This window comes from Chelmon rostratus, chromosome 2 (assembly GCF_017976325.1).
Source record: "Chelmon rostratus isolate fCheRos1 chromosome 2, fCheRos1.pri, whole genome shotgun sequence".
In the NCBI taxonomy this organism is placed as follows: domain Eukaryota; kingdom Metazoa; phylum Chordata; class Actinopteri; order Chaetodontiformes; family Chaetodontidae; genus Chelmon; species Chelmon rostratus.
Genome location: NC_055659.1, coordinates 6,268,880 through 6,286,221, shown reverse-complemented (window position 1 = coordinate 6,286,221; position 17,342 = coordinate 6,268,880). Strand labels below are relative to the sequence as shown.

Here is a 17,342-nt window from a genome sequence, read left to right as displayed (position 1 = left end):
AGTATGTATGACACATAGTAAACAAAATTGGGGAGGTTTCGATTGAGTAAAAAACGTAGCTGCTTTCTTATGTACTTCTGGTGTTTAGTGTACAGCAATAATAAAGTTATATTTAGATAATGCTAAAACACTTAAATAACTTGTGTATTAATAATATCAGAAACTTAACTAAACTAACTCAGGCTATAAATGCCGTGGTATGTACTGTAGTATTTAACCATGAAATGTAATTATCCCAATAAAAAAAATCCATTAAAAAGAAATTCATTGCATATTCATGAAGCACTGCTTTATTGGATAATAATGCATATGTTGAGTAACAGTAGAAGACAGTAGATGCAGGAGTCTAGTAAATTTCACGTGTACAGGCTCAGCTGATTACATCCAGGAACTCAATACAAGACTTTAAAACTCCTCTCAGACTGCAAGGATATTTAGCATCCAAACTGTTCAGGATCATCTTCACATTCCCATCAACAGCCTCAGACATGTCACAGTGTCAGTCAGTAAGTGAGAGACTGGCTCTGAGCTGTTTTTACTCACCACCATCTCGAAAATTAGCCGTTGAGGTCAAATCCAGGCTACAGTCTTGTAGAGTGTTCCAGACTTAAACAAAAGAAACTCTGGCTGCTAACACTGACATGGTGCTGCTCTTTGTTAAATACTGAAATTGAGGTGGGAAGAAAATAAAATGACAATAGTGAGTTCTGAGACAGAGAGGACAGGAGACAATATGTGAATCATCTGGTGAAAAGTTCTGACTCAGAGTGGATCATTAGATCAACTCAGTGAACTTTGTTCTGCTGCCTTTAGTTGTCATCAACAGCCTTGGTGAAGCAACGCTGCCCATTGTTCCCATTTTGTTTCTTGTCACCTGGGTCGCTGCCTGTGGTTGCTTAATACACTGACCAGAGCCTGTGTCACGGAGCAAGATGAGCCATTCAGCCTATTACCTTTGCCTTTAACTCATGAAACCGGCTCACTTATAACCAGGATAAATCACCATGGTATCTGCCAGAATGTCCCAGACAAGGTTCACCACTACTACTACTACTACTACTACTACTACCGATCTTTCCTTTGTGTTTGCACCTGGTATTTTTCATGCATTCTTGTTATCCTCATTGGGACATCCATAGCACATCTGTGAGTAAGTAATCAGCCCCAGACTCCCTTAACAAAAAATCTAAGGATTTTGTGAGTGGTTGAGTTAGGGGACACTTGATAAACTTTGTGAAATGCTGTCCCCAATAAGTTCTTAATTATTTGTCTCCTCTTTTAAATTCAGTAAATGTAATACTTAAAGTTATTCCTTTCTTTGTATAAAAAATATTGTGTCAGTTTGCTTCAGTGTGCAGTACCAGCTTGTAGGTACTCTGTCACTATGACTCCTACTGTTTACAGCAGAACAGCGATCACATGCCGATCACTAAACATTTTACACCTTGCATTAATATGTGTTTTTCTTTATCCGGATAACATGTCTGGATACAGATTGCATTTTAATACCAGGTGTAAAAATGGGGTCTAAATAAAGGAGCCAGGTGTCAGAGCCTCTGACAACTTCTCAATCAAGACACAGAAGCCACTCAGCCAACAGAAGCCTGATCTACAACAGAATGAGAGCAATAAGCAGACGCTGCCGTGTGTTGGTCAACTCTAAGCAACATCTCCCAACACATCAACTAGAGGAGCTTCTCCAAAGACAGAGAGTCGCAGCTACAAACAGACTTCAAGTCAGACAGGAAGTTTGTGCGTGTTTGTATACAGGAAGGAAAAGCTGGCCTACTCCCAGAATTCCCTGGGATTCATCGTCTTAGTTGTCAGCCAGGAAGTAAACAGGAAGTGGGAGGAGTCTAGTGCTGCGACCACTTGATGCTCTTCAGATCGATGCCTTCTTGAACCATCTCCCACAGAGGACTGACAGACAGACAGAGACAGACAACTGACACTCAGATATTACCTTGTTGAGTACTATTACTATGGTGTTATTATAACTGATAGAAACAATGGACCAAACTACCAACATAAGGTCAGAATGAGAGTAAACCAGAATGATCCATCTAGCTGAACTCACCTCATCTCTCTGAGTCTGGAGACCTGTTGGATACACTTCTCTGCTGTGTAGTCCACCTCTTCCTCTGTGGTGAACCTGCCAATGCCAAACCTAACATACACACACACGCACGCACGCACGCAAGCACGCACGCACGCACGCACGCACGCACGCACGCACGCACACACAGGTTCACATTAACCAAGATGCGATTCAACTGAAGTCAAACCAGAGACAGAAAGGCTGCACTGTGAGACATGAGTGTCAGTAAACTCAGTTTTGTATGAGAATTATGGCTATGATTATAAACTTTAACATGGTTCAAATTGTAATTATAGTAACTCTGCTTCTAACCAACATTAGAATCAGGACTATTAAGAGGATTGGCTGTTATTTTATTAAAGTTCAACTTGATTACAATTGGGACGTGTTTGTACCTGATGGAAGAGTGAGCCAGGTCTTCATCTGCTCCGATCGCTCTGAGGACGTATGATGGCTCCAGAGACGCTGATGTACATGCACTGTAAAAACACACACACACACACACACACACACACACACACACGCGCGCACACACGCACACACACGCACACACACACACACAGTTAAACAGTTAACTTATAAACAAAATGTTGTTTCTCATCAAAACGCAGTGTGTGTCATTGAGGCTCCAAATTTTAAAAATGTTAACATGAGTATGTCTGACCTCCCAGATGACAGAGCAACATCCTTCAGCGCCATCAACAGACTCTCTCCCTCCACGTACGCAAAGGATAGGTTGATACAGCCTAAAAAGCACAAACAGTCAGAGAAGTCCAACCGCCTCATCTACCATTGTGATAACTTCTTCCAGTATAACACAGACTTTACAACATTAAGTTCAAGGACTTTCACTGACTTCCAAGTTCGGTTTGAATGAATTTCAAGCACAGTAGTGTGTGTGAAAGAGTTTCACTCGTGTATGTGTGTGTGTGCGTGTACCAGGGTAGCGTTGTTCTGGATCTCCGTTCATGATGACATCAGGAATCCCAGCCATGATCTTCTGGACCAGACGATTAGCCAGTGTGGACACTCTGTGATGATCATACTGTGTCCCCACACACGCATGCACACAAACATATTAAGGCTCAGGATGTTTGGTTGTATTTCTCAAGTCTTGAGATGTTTGAGGGTGTTTGTTTTACCTCCATCTCTTGCTGGGCGATATTGCAGGCAGCCCCCAGTCCAACAGCCAGTGGGGTGGGTACAGTGCCAGAGCGTAGCCCCCTCTCCTGCCCGCCCCCGTTCTGCAGTGGCTCCAAACGCACCCGAGGCCGACGTCGCACGTACAGAGCGCCCACACCTGTGCACACACAGCACAGGTAAATTCTCTTCAGGAAACAGAGAATCTGTTTCCTTGCCTAATGAACGAACAGTTGATGGCATATCTTTAGTAATGCTGCAGCTAACCTTTGGGTCCATAGATCTTGTGACCACTGATGGACATCAGATCAACGTTCCAGTCGGAGACGTTGATGGGAATCTTTCCGACAGCCTGAGCGGCATCGGTGTGGAGGAAGACTCCTTTAGAACGACAAATCCGACCTTTGGGCAGGAAGGGAAAAGATTAATTAATCAATACTTTTGATCAGAACACTCAATCAGATCAGATCCGGAGACTAGTGAAGGCTCTTCATGATGATGGTGATCTGCTTTATTCTGAATCACTCCAACATGGATGAAACAGTTTCAGAAATCTGATTTTTGCTTAATGTGGGGAGTCAGTCACATGTTTGTTCTGCCATGATTACCGATCTCTTTAATGTGCTGCTTGACTCCGATCTCGTTGTTGACCGTCATCACTGACAGCAGAGAGGTGTCAGGACGGATGGAGGCCTCCAACAGCTAAACACACACAGACACACATGTAGTTTTAATGCATATTCTGGCTTCTGTATGCTCTCTGGACATGCTTTACATGTTCACTCTGTACTCTCTCTTATGTGATTTCTCTGCATGCTCAGTACCTCCAGGTCCACCAGTCCGTTCTTCTGGACTGGCAAATAGGTGATGCTGAAACCTTCAGCCTCCAGAACTCGGCACGAATCCAGGACACACTTATGTTCTGTCTGGGTGGTGATCACGTGGCGCTTCTTGGCCTGGTAGAACCTCGCCACACCCTGCAGGAGAGGGAGCGGCAGGGTCATAACTAACATCACAACTCAGTGTTTTTTCTATTGTTCATTCACCTTTTGACTGTTCTGTGTTCTCACAGTGTTGTCATTCTGTTCTTAAGGTATGGTCAAATGATTTAAAATGGCAAAGATTTTGTGGGGAAATCAATTCAGTTTCATGGATTTGCTGCTATCAGGGATTTTTTTTGCATCAAGTTCAACTTGGGAGAACTTTGATATTCAAATTTAGGTCAGTGACTCTGTCAATGTCCTGAGAACAAGCCCCACCCAGAACCTAGAACCACACATTTCACAGACACATAGATTCATTTCAATTCATTCGTAAAGAACAGCCCTTTATTCTGCTCTCACTGTACTCTCTATGTTCCATCAGTTCTTGATCTGTTCTCACTGTGAACCAAAACAAGAGGATTTTGGGATGAGAGGAGGGGGAGAGAAGGTGTGACGGACAGGGGGTAATAAAGTTAGTGTTGAAGAGGAGGAGCAGAGGGTGACCTTGATGGCCATGTTGTTGGACTCGGTGGCTCCGCTGGTAAAGATGATCTCTCTTGGATCTGCTCCAATCAGATCAGCCACCTGCTGCTCAGAGAGAGAGACAACACACAGTCAGTGTCTCTCCCTAAATACATATATATGTAAATATGTTCAGAATTTCTAAATAAACTGACAAAAAAGAAAGAGAGTAAAATACACACACAATTTTACTTTTTAAAAACTTTTTCCTCTCTCTCTCTCTCTACAAACTGAGTGTCTCTCTACCTTCCTGGCCGTCTCCATGGCGCTCTCGCTCTCCCAGCCATAGGCATGTGTTCTGGAGTGAGGGTTACCGTAGTAATTCACCTGGTAGGGCAACATGGCGTCCAGCACCCGAGGGTCCTACACAAGCACACATTTTTAAATGTAAGTGTAAGTAAGTGCAGGTGACTCTCTAACATCAGCTGGTAAAGCCTGTAACCATGACAACACGGTTGGTATCAGCTACCATGGGTGTGGTGGCCTGGAAGTCCATGTAGAGGGGGCGGAGCTCATCTTTCTCCAGTTCATACTTCTTTATCAACTCTGCAGTACAAAACAACAACAAACAGTCAGCTTGTTTTACTCATGATTCTAGACTCAATTCCTCGGTCAGACTTCTCTGACAGGCAGGTCAGCACTTGTTGAGTCATTCATTAACTGTGTCTATAGAGCCACAAATGGAAAAGTATGGTTTTGAAAATTGAACACTGTATCGGTATCACATTGGTACCAAAACATATTTGTATGCCATGTATAGTTTATTGTATATAACAAAAACAATGCACATCCTCTATGTCAGACTGTATCAGTTTACGACGTTACGCTACTTAAAGGTGCCCTGTGGAGATTTGTTTACATTTAGTGTTACTCGCCTTTATGAATTCTTTGTATTCTCTAACAAAAGTGTCAAGTGGATTTCCTTCTTCAAAAAGAACAGCAAAGCCATTTTTTGAAAGTATTTTAAGTCCAGAATTGTTAACTAGCTTGCAGTCTTTGCTGGCACACAGCTACATACCTTGGCATGTTACCTCCACCTGCCAGCAGAACAGTGTGTCTGCTCCATATCAGTGCATGTAATATGTAAGGGCCAATTTCATTCTCCTACACACAGAGTAGTGTATATAAAGAGAAAAAGGTTTACCTTGATCCTGACATTTTTTCTGCAATAAAGTTTTTACATTACTTGCATGCAGCTTCTTCAATGTGGTCATTTGGTAATACATTGAATCTCAACTGATACTTGACTTGAGGCCAATTTCAATATTTGAACTTTTTTTTTAATCCGACAGTGATAAATCATTTGTAGTATACACACACAAACAGTAATTTACTGATGAGGATCAATAGATGTGCTTCTTTAAGTGACAAATAAAAGCACAATATTTTAGCTAATAAGCAGATATTAACAAACTCAGAATTTTACAATGCAAAACGTTTTAAAGTGTCTTATTTCTTCCGTACAGCAGTCCGAAAAAACAAAAATATACTTAAAAGTCAAGAAAATAAAAAACTGATCAAAAACACAACGACAAATTTTATTAAATCCAGGTAATATAATACAACAATAAAATGTAAACAGAGCTCGAGCTGTAGGATTTTGGACACTTTTGCCTGATAAATGACTTAATTGACAATCATTAATCAAGTATGACATCTGAACACGGCTAAATTTTCTGTCAATTAACTAATTAGAACTAATCATTTATGAGTGGTTTTATACTATTAATGAATTCTTATAATGTTACAGGCGGCTCACATGCCTCCCTATGTAACGTTTCATCACTCAGGATTTTAGCTGTTGTAAACTGCGTCACTTTGGGATTAGCTTCGTGCTAGCTTCTCAGGGCCAAATAACAATAACTAGGCTGACTTGCTGCGGGCAGCTCTTACCTTTCTTCAGGGTGCTGGCGGCTCTCTGGTCAGAACCCAACCGGAGAGGGATCCACAAGACTGGCCTGAAGAGCCGGGAGGAGACTGCCCTGCTTGGGGAAAGCATCTGGACGGCGTGCGGGTTTCACCTGGAGACTCACTGACCTCCGATAACAACACGCTGACCGCAACCAACACCTGTGTAAACCGGGATGAACCAGTTTAGCCTACTGGTTCCTGTGAATGAAAAGGAAGAAGATTCAAGAATTGTGACTTCAGAAAAAAAAGTAAAATGTGTGCGAAGTTTGGTTTAAGAAAGGTTGCCGCCTGTCACTTACATACGAATCGGTGAGAGTGAAGGCAGGGACGCTAACAAAGAACGCTTCCGATTATGACTTTCAAAATAAAATATTTTCAATGACGAACGTGAAGTTTTCTCGTTTTTTTGTTTTTTTTTTAAAACAGCTACTAATTAATTTATTATTTTTTAAAGGTTATTTTAGATAAACTGCCAAAACAAATGCAAGTTTGTACTAAAAATACGATGTTATTTAAAAACAAATTACTTTTTTGAGAAGCACCCTCCGGTCTATCTGCGACTTGAGCCTGTGATTCTGCAGCTTGACACAACGAACCATATTGGTGTTGCTGCAGTTTCATATTGTTGCACAAGAAACGGAAACAGTGGGCGGGACTTCCTCTGAACAAACTGCAATCTCATTGGACGACATGGGTTGTTTTGGTGCTATTCGAGGCGGGGCCAAGATCTTTCTCTGTCCTCTGATTGGTTACAGACAGTAGTTTATGAAACGTGAGTTCATTCTCCTGTAAAATGAACTAAACCAGAGGCAATATGTTTGGTTAAAGTATAGAATCCATCTGTGGATTATATTGATTTACAGTTTTGCTCAGTTATTCTGGCGGAATCGTCAAAGAAAAATGAACATTTTCAAATCCACAGTTAATTTTTCACATGGCATTATATATATTTCTAGTTCCTTGACTCAGTGGTATGTTGACTTTGCCGTGTTGACCAAAGTGATTTACACTGTCTTTTTAACGGTCTGTCTTATCCTCTAGCACATGTATCAACATGACCACTGTTTATATGTACACATGCAAACCACTGAGCTGGACCATTGCTGATTTCAAAGTGCTGCTCATCGTTTTCAGATGACCTTGACTCTAACATCTAACCTCGCCTAAAGTTAATTTCCTCAGTCTATGCACTTCATCTGCATTTGCTTTTACACAAAATTAAAATATATAAGTTCAAATATCTTCAGATGACTCAGAGATACAGTCAGTTAGTCTTGGTGATCAAAATGATTTACACTACCTATATTAATATGCACAATTCTCAGACGTATTCATCAACATGCTCATTCTGTAAATCACTTGCAAATTATCTGAACCAGTTGCCATAACCTTTCAAACATACATGTATCATTATTATGAGTAACCTGGTGTTTGTCATAAAAGGACAGTTTGTCCATTCTCTAATTGCACTGTCATTGAGGGAAATGTGTGAGTGAACTGTATGAGTCCATGGAGGTATGCAGGGGAACAGGTGGATAAAGAGGGAGAGACAGACACAAAGACAACCTGCTATCTGCTATCAGGTTCCACTACGTATTTCTTATTTTCTCCTGAACGGCATGCAGACATGTATATTCCATACCAGTTGGTGGCGACATTGCACGGGTGCGTAAATCGCCAGAAGAAGAGCACTGTATCTCGTCTGTATGTGGCAGCCATGGCCATTAGCTAGCAAGCTACTTTCAAAAAAACAGATTCATTTTGGAACGTAGCGTGAGAAGAAGAGACCCCCATTACGGCGGTGGATTTCACTTTAAGGTGGGGCTCTCGGTGTTCTGTAGTTTTCTTTAAGCGACGTAAACTGAAAGTATTAACCAAGGCTAGCAAGCACAAGCTAACATGTCAGTGTTTTGCTTTGAGTTGCTCATAGTAGGAAACATTTTTTCCTAGGATGGCGAAGGCATAAACCGACCTACTCTGCCTTCGATTGGCTTAACCTGATATCCTTGTCGTAACCATAACCAATCATTCCTCATGGATGAAGCTAACCATGGAAGGCAACGAATACTAGCCAATCAGAGTCAGAGTAGGGCGGGTCATAACTTCGCCATCCTTGGGAAAAAAAAGGCTCACGGTAGCTGTCAGCGTTAAGTAGCCAAGTTCATTTGCTAAGGGTTAAATCGCTTAACGTTTAATGATCAAGGAAGTTAAATTGTGTCATTTCATGTTTTGGAGCCGAGTTCGTAGTGACATTACATGTGGCTTGCTGGTTCCTGCCTGCTTTTTCTACTTAGCGAAGCATGACGAGGATACAACTAACGTTCGTTTTCTTTGCGGAGTCCGGTAATTTACGTGTAGACACCTGGGGATTTGATATTGTCTCTGTCTGGGTACTTGGGACTTCTTAATTGTAACAATGTGGACACCTGTGAGTCTGTTATTGTCCCTATGTGGACACCTGACGGGTTGTTATTGTGCCTATGTGGACACCTGACGGGTTGTTATTGTGCCTATGTGGACACCTGACGGTTTGTAATTGTGCCTATGTGGACACCTGAGAGTCCATAGTGTCTGCTGTACTATGCCCACCGACGAGTTCGACTGTCTTTAAATCGTCTTCCATGTTTTGAAGTGCATTTGCAGTCAGTTAAACCCAGAGTTTGCTTAGTTTATGTTAGCGTGTTTTAAGTTAGTCAGTTTCACTCGTCAGTTAACTGCTACAGAACCTGAAGCATCAGTTTTGTTACTGTGGAAACCTGTATTAGAAAGGTGGTTAATCACCAAACTCTTCATTGTAAGCTTATCTTACTCAAAATTACATTTATTCTTTTATTTATAGATGCCAATTAAAAACAAACAAACAAAAAAATCATTTGATCAGTCATTTGTCTACAAGCAACCAAAACCTGATTACATGACACTGGTAATCATACAAGAATATTTTCATATGCTGATCCTAAATCTCTTGCTTTTATTGAGGTTTACTGGTACAAGTACAGCAAGTTGCATTTATCAAACTCCCTTAATTGTACAAACTTGTCGTAATTCATTGTCTAATCTTTACATGAGCAGGTGTGAGTTCCTGAGATGTGATCTTTAGCATAATCTACCCCCTAAATTGCCACGTAAGGTTCGTGTTCTGCTGTGTTTGTGGGCTTCTCTTTTATGCATGCATCTCTACCCCAGAGTGTGCCCTGTAAACTGCGCCGCATGTTCTGAATGCGATATATTCATGTCCAAAGAATGCTCCTAAAATCCAAATCACACCACCCTATCCCACATCTTAATTGGAAAATGCTACATTCAGAATAATGCCTAATTTGTAAAATCGGGTCAGAAAATATTAGTACAGCTACCAGCGTCTTGTCATCTGAACAGCGCTGTATAACAACAGGAATGTTTAACATGAAGTGACGTCAAGGCATGTCTTGCTAATGCAAAACAGGTTATGACTGATAGTCAAAGCGATGTGACACTGAAGGGGATGAGACAACATTATAAAGTGCTGTAGGTGGTATGCTACTCTGTCAGGTGTTATAAGGACGCCCACTGGACAACACCTTTAATCATGTTCTAGCTGGTCTTTAAAGTTATGAAGAGGAAGTATAATTTCAGATGACTTCATAGGTGACACCATGCTCCTGGAGCCTGCAGCAGCTGAAGATCGACGTGTTTGACTGACAAGCTGCCGTCATGGGAACAACAATGAGTGAGCCGTGTATCTACGACAAGCTGTCTGAGAGCATCGACATCCTCCGCCAGTCGGGCTACCGCTACGGCATGTCGGAGAGGGAGATAGAGAGGTTCATCAAGCAGGTCCTAGAGACCAATGAACCCAGGAGAGAGCCTCCCCAGTTCCCCATCCTGAGGGCCACCATAAAGGTCAGGCCTGCCAGCACAATTATGACATGGCTAAAATAACAGAAAATATAATGATGAATCACTGAAGGCCTTCAACATGTAAAAGCACTCAACATGCAGGTTGTAGCCTCTTGGATATGAGGCTTTAGATGCTTTTCCCACTTTGTTATTGTTGTTAATTAGATTTTTTGTTTTTTCAGTGTTTGTCAGTAATGGCCCTTTTCTACTGCACAGCCCTTATGAGGCTTTGGTGCGAAGTTCATTCTTGTGTTTACACTGTGGAAATTCTCTCTTCATAGTACAGTGTACAACAGTACGGATATTTTGCACTAAAAAGACGATCATTTTGTAGATTTGTTTTACTCAGACTGCTGAAGCCTCACGTTAGGTCAAAAATCATGTTCGGAAGTGATCACGTTCTCACCAGTATGGACAGAAGAGACAATTACAGCAACCAGAAAAACTGATACAGATACAACTGATAGAGGAGTTTCTAGAAAATTCAGATTACTTTATTTTCTTGCTGCAAAATAAATCCCTTGTCTGTTGTAGCATATACTGAGAGTAAAGACTTGTTCATGCTTTGTGCGAGGAAGGATGCAGCTCTCAGTGTCTGTAATGTCCCTGTTGTCTCTGCAGTTTGTGGTGGCAGTGGGCTTCCTGCTGGTGGCAGTGCTGGCCTTCACATACCCCCAGAGTGCCCCCCAGCTGGGTCTGGTCAACCTGGGCTGTTACAACTGGTCGTCCCCCCTCAGCCACGTCCGCCTGCTGTCCCTGCCCATCGCCAAGAAGTACAACCTGCAAGGTCTGTAGCATGATCACTGTGTTTCTCTTTCTGTTTCAGATTTCTTTCACATTACACATACATGAACACATACATACATACATACATTTACACACACACAAAAACAGATTTTCACCAATAAGAAAGTACTTAACACTAACTTAACACACACTGGCTGCATCACAGTAACACATCACCCAGGTATAGGAGTTGTACTTGTACAAGTATTTACTGGTAGTTATTAATTATTAAGCTCAGACTGACCTCAATCCTGCGTGAGAAGCGCATTCCCCTCATTCACCTTCAAACTCGTGAATCTGTTACTCTTGGTTTGTATTTTATTCAGTATCTTAAACATGTCCTCACCGACACAGCCCTATGCGCTATAACTCAGGGATGTTTTTCTGGATACAAGTACTGACTGAGTTCTGAGGTTCTCTGTCTGTTCTGAGAAAAACACACCTGAGGTGTGACAACAGCCTGAGCAAGAAACCGTCAATGGCCTGAAGCCTTTTTTTTTTTTTTTTTTCAGTTTTCTTGCTAAGACACGCCTAATGAAAGTGGGAACCAGCAGACGCAGCTTAACACTTTTTCATTTGTTTCACACCTTTTTTCAAAACGGACAGCACAGATCTCATAGAAAGACTCAAAACTCTGTTGGAGTAATCATGTTAAACAATTAATCCATTTGATAAAAAAATACTTGGACAATTATAAATCTCTAATGCACCTGTGTGAAACTCCTTTGCACAAGTCTTTTAGCAGCAATTAGTCCTTGTCCATTTATAAAAGATGCCACCTCTGTGTTGCTACTTTCAAACATGGACCAAAGAGGTCAAAGGCGAAGAGGAGGCTATGGCAGAGCAGTCAGCCAACCAGTCAACCTGCCAGGAAATAATTTACAGATTAATTGCTACTGATAAAATCATCAAAGTCTTGAGAAAAGTAGCACAAAGGCTCTCAAAACTTCATTAGAGTTACATCCATCATCTGTGTGTTTGTGCTCTGCAGGTTTCCATGAATGGTGGAGTGCCGGCTCTCTCAGGCAGAATCTGGTCAACTGCTCGGGCTGTGCAGAGATCTCCTCTGTGCTGGAAGTCCCGGAGAGCCTCAGAGGGACTGTGACTCTGCGACGGGGGCCCCAGCTTGTCCTGCTGAAGGTCAGAGGTCAACACAGACAACACAGACATCATGGGTGAAACTGTGATCCCAGTGATCTCCTCAATGTTCTTCAAATACAAACACAGGGTTCTCATGGATAATGTAAAGAACAATGATCCTATAAGTTTATGTTCTGACCACTCAGGTGTTTCTGTCTGTTCAGTTGATTGCTTGGTAACTACAATACCCACGGTCCTCATGGGTATTGTAGTTAAATTAAGTTAAATCTGTCACCATGTTAATGAATTCACCCCTAATAACAGATTTATCAACCTTTTGTAGACTGAAAAATAACACAAGTAGAAAACTTTAAAGGAACAGTGCAACATTTTTAAAATACATTTGCCATCTCGCCCACAATCAGATGAGAAGATTGAACACTAGGTTTATAATCCTTCACATTACTACCTGGAGTAACTGCTCAGTGTGGCCCTTTACATTGTTGTATGTGATTTTCTGGACTTAAAAGTTGCTGAAGACAGTTGGTGTCTGCTTTTATTGTGACCACAATTCAGATCTGTGTGCACTGGTCTCTGCAGGGTGGGGAGTCCCTCAGTGTCCAGCGGCAGCAGCTTGAGGAGCTCTACTTGGCCCATTCAGGCTCCATGTCCATTCTGCTGGAGGAGGACGACGGTCTGCAGAACCACAACCTCGGCCTCCCACAAGGACCCGCCAACTTCACTCTGCTCTGGTACACATTTCTGTTCAAAGTCAGTCTGATCAGGTCAGGGAGGGAGTTTGTCTGTTTCCATTTGAATGAAGCAGAATAGAAAACTAGATTTAATGTGTATCGGTCACATCTGGCCGACATCTGGCCGATAATAAGATCAATACCTGAGCATCCCTGAAACCTCAGCATATGCACAGCAGTATTTAAAGACTGTTACTGAGGCTCGGTGGTGTGTGTTGTAGGAGGTTCAGCTCTGGGACCAGGGAGAAGGTGCTGAGGTGGCTCTTCCCGAAGGCGGAGCTCTGCCCCCTGCTGGACAGTGCTGGGACCATCGTGCAGCGCTGCCTGGTCACCCACAGCACAAACTCCCAGAGCAAGGTGAGTTCATATCCAGACATCCCCGCACTGACAGAGTGGAGGACCGAACAGGAAAACACTGTTATTGTTTGACAAAAAGTAACAATATGCCACATTGATTATTTCCAAATTTCACACAGAGTTTGGGGTTGGCCAGATGGAATATATTGACTTTGAAAATGCCATTTTGGACTGTCAGAATTGAAAATCTGTGTGAATTAAAGGATTTTTGTTTTGATTTTGGATTGAGATTTGTTGATAAAAACTGCTTCAGATTTTGCCTTAAACATGTTTAAATGTCAGTAAAATTGTTTAATGTCGTTTTCTGTTTATTCTTGCCCATGAATTAATACATTTTCTCTTGTTTTAGGAATAAAGATTACACGTTTGTATTTATTACTGACATATGTCTGTGTGAAAGGGCAGTTGAGAGTGTGGATTGATTGACTGCTGAATCTGTGTTGTCCTGACCCTCATTGGTGTTCTGTATCCCTCCATCATTCACCACAAATGAACCCTCAGCCTCAGCTTTGAGTTACTGTTGTGTTTCAGGGTGTCGGTGTGTTTGGCTGGCTGGTGGTGGGCGAGGGGCTTCCAACGGTTCGAGTTCTGCCCGTCCAACGCTGTCAGAAACACTGCAGCTCCTTCAACCTGTGGCTGACACCTGGAGACATGGGTAACACCTGCCGCTCCTGTTTTTATCCACAAACAATTTTAATGCGACAAAACAGCAACTTCAGACAGTACAAGTAAATTTGGTCCTGTGCTACAAGATAAAAAGCAGGTCTTAAGGGCTCCGTATAAAACACATTAATTACTTGTTGATTCATTCAGACATGAATACATTTTGTCTAAGGGTCCATAGAACAGCTGGATGTCACATGTGGCTGCTGTTGATGTTGATGTTTGTTCCCTCTGACCTTTGACCTGTACAGTTTACGCTGACCCTCGGTACTGGCAGACGGAGCTGTTCCCCGGCCGAGGCCAGAACATCATCTGTGATGGATCGGCCTTTTAACCTTCAGGTGGAGCGAAGCCAAGGAGGACAGAGTTCAGGACTGGGGTGCGAGGCGCAGATCGGCCGTGAATGTTTGACTTGCTGCTGAGGTGTTTTCGGAGCTCGTCTGCCTTTCTGCGGCCCCGCCCACTGATGCCTTATAACCCTCCGGTCTTTTTTCTGATGCCCCGCCCATCTGATAGACCTAGTGTCCTCAGAGAACGGGAAACCACTGCACAGAGGATTGAGAAGTGACTTTTGACTTTGTCCTGGTGTGTAACAGCACAGCATCATCGGTCTATAAAGTCTCTGCAGCTGTGCTCGTGCCATAGCTTCAATCAGATCTTTAGCATTAAAAAAAAAAGATAAATGAAATCATCGGGTTTGTTTCTCTGTCAGAAAGTAGTGAAACACTGTTGAGTGCATTGGCATCATCCTGTTCCAGGCCTCATTGCCCACATCTCATAATCAGAGATTATTATATTGATGGCTGTTTCTTTGGTTACTCGTCAGTCAGAGCTGCGCAGTTGGCATTAAGAATACAGACTTTAGTGTGGATGAAATGTTTGCAGGTTGATGTGAGTCGACTTAAAGGAATAACAAATCGCTACATTTCTTCAGTCCGCTGTAAGTAAACTGCTTCTAGAAACCGCACCTTTCCTGCCAACTGGACAGATCAGTCACTGCTGATTGGTTAGAGCAAAATAAACCCCGCCCCAAACAGAACACAAATAAGTTTATTAACGCTGGGACCCACCGCTCACTTCTTGCCTCCAGAGAGTTGCCTGATCCTCACTTCTTTCTGCAGTGCATTCTGGGAGCTTTCTAGGAATTTCAGGACTTGGTGGACTGGTGTTGGTACTTGCTGGACGTTTACTACCTCCTGAAGTTGCGAGACACACCTGCAGCTTCACCTTCTGCTCCTCATCTGGGCCCTTCCTCCATGTTAAAGGGCCAGTTCACCAAAGTTACACGAAACATAGTTTTCTTAGTTATCATATCTAGAACTAACTTTAATTGCATTTTTTTGTAACAGAAATTGTCATCATTTCCTGTAAATTAATCTGTTTAGTCAAGTAGATTTTATTTATATAGCCCAATATCACAAATCACTATTTGCCTCAAGGGGCTTTACAGTCTGCTGCACAGACTGTAAAGCCCCTTTAGGGCTCATTTTTAGGGAAAAGACACAGACCTGACATGTGTGATCTTACACTGCAGCCCAATAATTTACAGAAAGAATTCAAAAGAAAGTTTAACTGTGACATTTTGAATATGGCTCACACTGACCAGCTGTCATTCATTTACTCAACTACTGATGTAATAGACTCAATTATTGTTCCATTGTAGTTCAGTGTCTGTGTCTTTGACTGTAAATTATTCACACATGAGCTGAGAATTTCATTTTGGTGTTAACATAACTAACAGCTGTGCACAAGCTGAAGGTCGGAGAATAAACCTCAAGTAAATGTTGTGCCGCTCGTTGAGATTAATGTTGTCACGAAACCAGAATTTCTGAACGAGATGAGAAATCTCCAAACCCAGACAGATAAAACCAAAATGATCTGATTGGAGAGATCACACGAGAGGGGAGAGAGAGAGAGAGAGAATATGTATTTTTGTAATTTGGGTGAACTGAACCTTTAACAGCCACTTCCTCCTCCAACGTAATGCACAGCATCATCGTTCACTTTCGTCCTTCATGTCGTCTGTCAGGATCAGCTTCAGATATTCTTTTTAATTGTGATTTTACTAATTTAACAGACAAAGCTGCTTAATTTCACTGTTGTTATTTATTGTAATGATTGTATGTATATATGTGTTCAAGCCATTCATTTTAATAATGTGTTGTAATATTATTATGCTCTGATCAACTGTCTGTTATGAGTACTGAGTGTGGACAGTTGAACGTCAGCGGAGGAAATATTTTGTGCATAATCAGGGTTTCAATGGGTCGTTAAAAAGTCTGAATATTAAATCAGTTTGCCAAAGTTAATGCCTGTTAAGTCTGAGTTTCTGCCTCGTTTCGTTCAAGCATCCCAAAAATCTCCAAACGTCACCAGTTGGGAGCGTTTGAACAGAATGAGGAGGTGAATCTTTTAAAGCGTCGCTTCGCAGAGGAATGTCATAGATTTCTGAGAAAATTAAAGCTTGTCATGTATTTGCTTCCATCTTTGTGGGATTTTTGATTTTCGAGTGGTTGAAAATGAGGTGCGTTTGTTTTCTTTTTAATGAGAAAAGTTGTTGAGCTGCTTGTTTTACTGAGCACTGCAGGTATTAGAGAGAAAGAAAGCATTGTGTCCACCAGTTAATAAATTGTACATATTGTTCAATTACATTTGCTGGGAGGTCAAAGATAGCCTTGAACACAGTGTTCAGTTTATTAGATACACCAAGCTCAAACGGATGTACCCAAACGCTTCAGTGCTGCTGGAAACTCGACCTTCACGGTTATAATGTTCAGTTTTTGGAGAAACTCTTTGAGACATGTTGATTCAGCTGTATGATTATTTTGGAGCTATATCGAATATGATTTATATTGAACTATTTTGCACCTCCTCATTTGTACAAATTTGTAAATTAGCTTTTTGTTTTTCCTCCATGACAACTGCCAGATTGTAAACTGGGAAATCATTGTTCCAGTTTGAGAAACACTGGGGAAACTGGCTCAATGAGGTCCCAAGATTTTGAATCCCTGAAGAGTTTTTAATCAATTACTATTAATTAATAGAACTTGGCCTCTGCCGCTCCAGATAAAGGTAAATAACAATCAGAGGAGGCTGAACACTTTGGTAAGTGGACATATTCTCATTATTTTGCATTTATGTAACATACAGATCAGGATATTTGTTAAATTA

General features: G+C 41.8%; 2 protein-coding genes across 2 annotated transcripts; one reads left to right on the top strand and one right to left on the bottom strand.

Annotated features, from left to right (window-relative positions):
* Positions 1 to 274: 274 nt before the first annotated feature.
* On the bottom strand, positions 275 to 6,989 carry nfs1 (NFS1 cysteine desulfurase). Its single transcript, XM_041952375.1, has 14 exons — positions 6,954 to 6,989; positions 6,637 to 6,852; positions 5,213 to 5,289; positions 4,990 to 5,106; positions 4,726 to 4,809; positions 4,063 to 4,215; positions 3,847 to 3,940; positions 3,506 to 3,640; positions 3,241 to 3,398; positions 3,038 to 3,143; positions 2,763 to 2,844; positions 2,494 to 2,577; positions 2,078 to 2,167; positions 275 to 1,920 (listed from the first exon to the last, which is right to left on the bottom strand). Exons 2-14 carry the CDS (start codon positions 6,740 to 6,742, stop codon positions 1,857 to 1,859), a joined length of 1,350 nt encoding a protein of 449 aa, XP_041808309.1. The 5' UTR covers positions 6,743 to 6,852; positions 6,954 to 6,989; the 3' UTR covers positions 275 to 1,856.
* Positions 6,990 to 8,337: 1,348 nt separating this feature from the next.
* On the top strand, positions 8,338 to 16,654 carry c2h6orf89 (chromosome 2 C6orf89 homolog). Its single transcript, XM_041954553.1, has 8 exons — positions 8,338 to 8,472; positions 10,282 to 10,536; positions 11,155 to 11,320; positions 12,311 to 12,459; positions 13,000 to 13,151; positions 13,373 to 13,508; positions 14,040 to 14,163; positions 14,423 to 16,654. Exons 2-8 carry the CDS (start codon positions 10,348 to 10,350, stop codon positions 14,503 to 14,505), a joined length of 999 nt encoding a protein of 332 aa, XP_041810487.1. The 5' UTR covers positions 8,338 to 8,472; positions 10,282 to 10,347; the 3' UTR covers positions 14,506 to 16,654.
* The last annotated feature ends 688 nt before the right edge of the window (positions 16,655 to 17,342 follow it).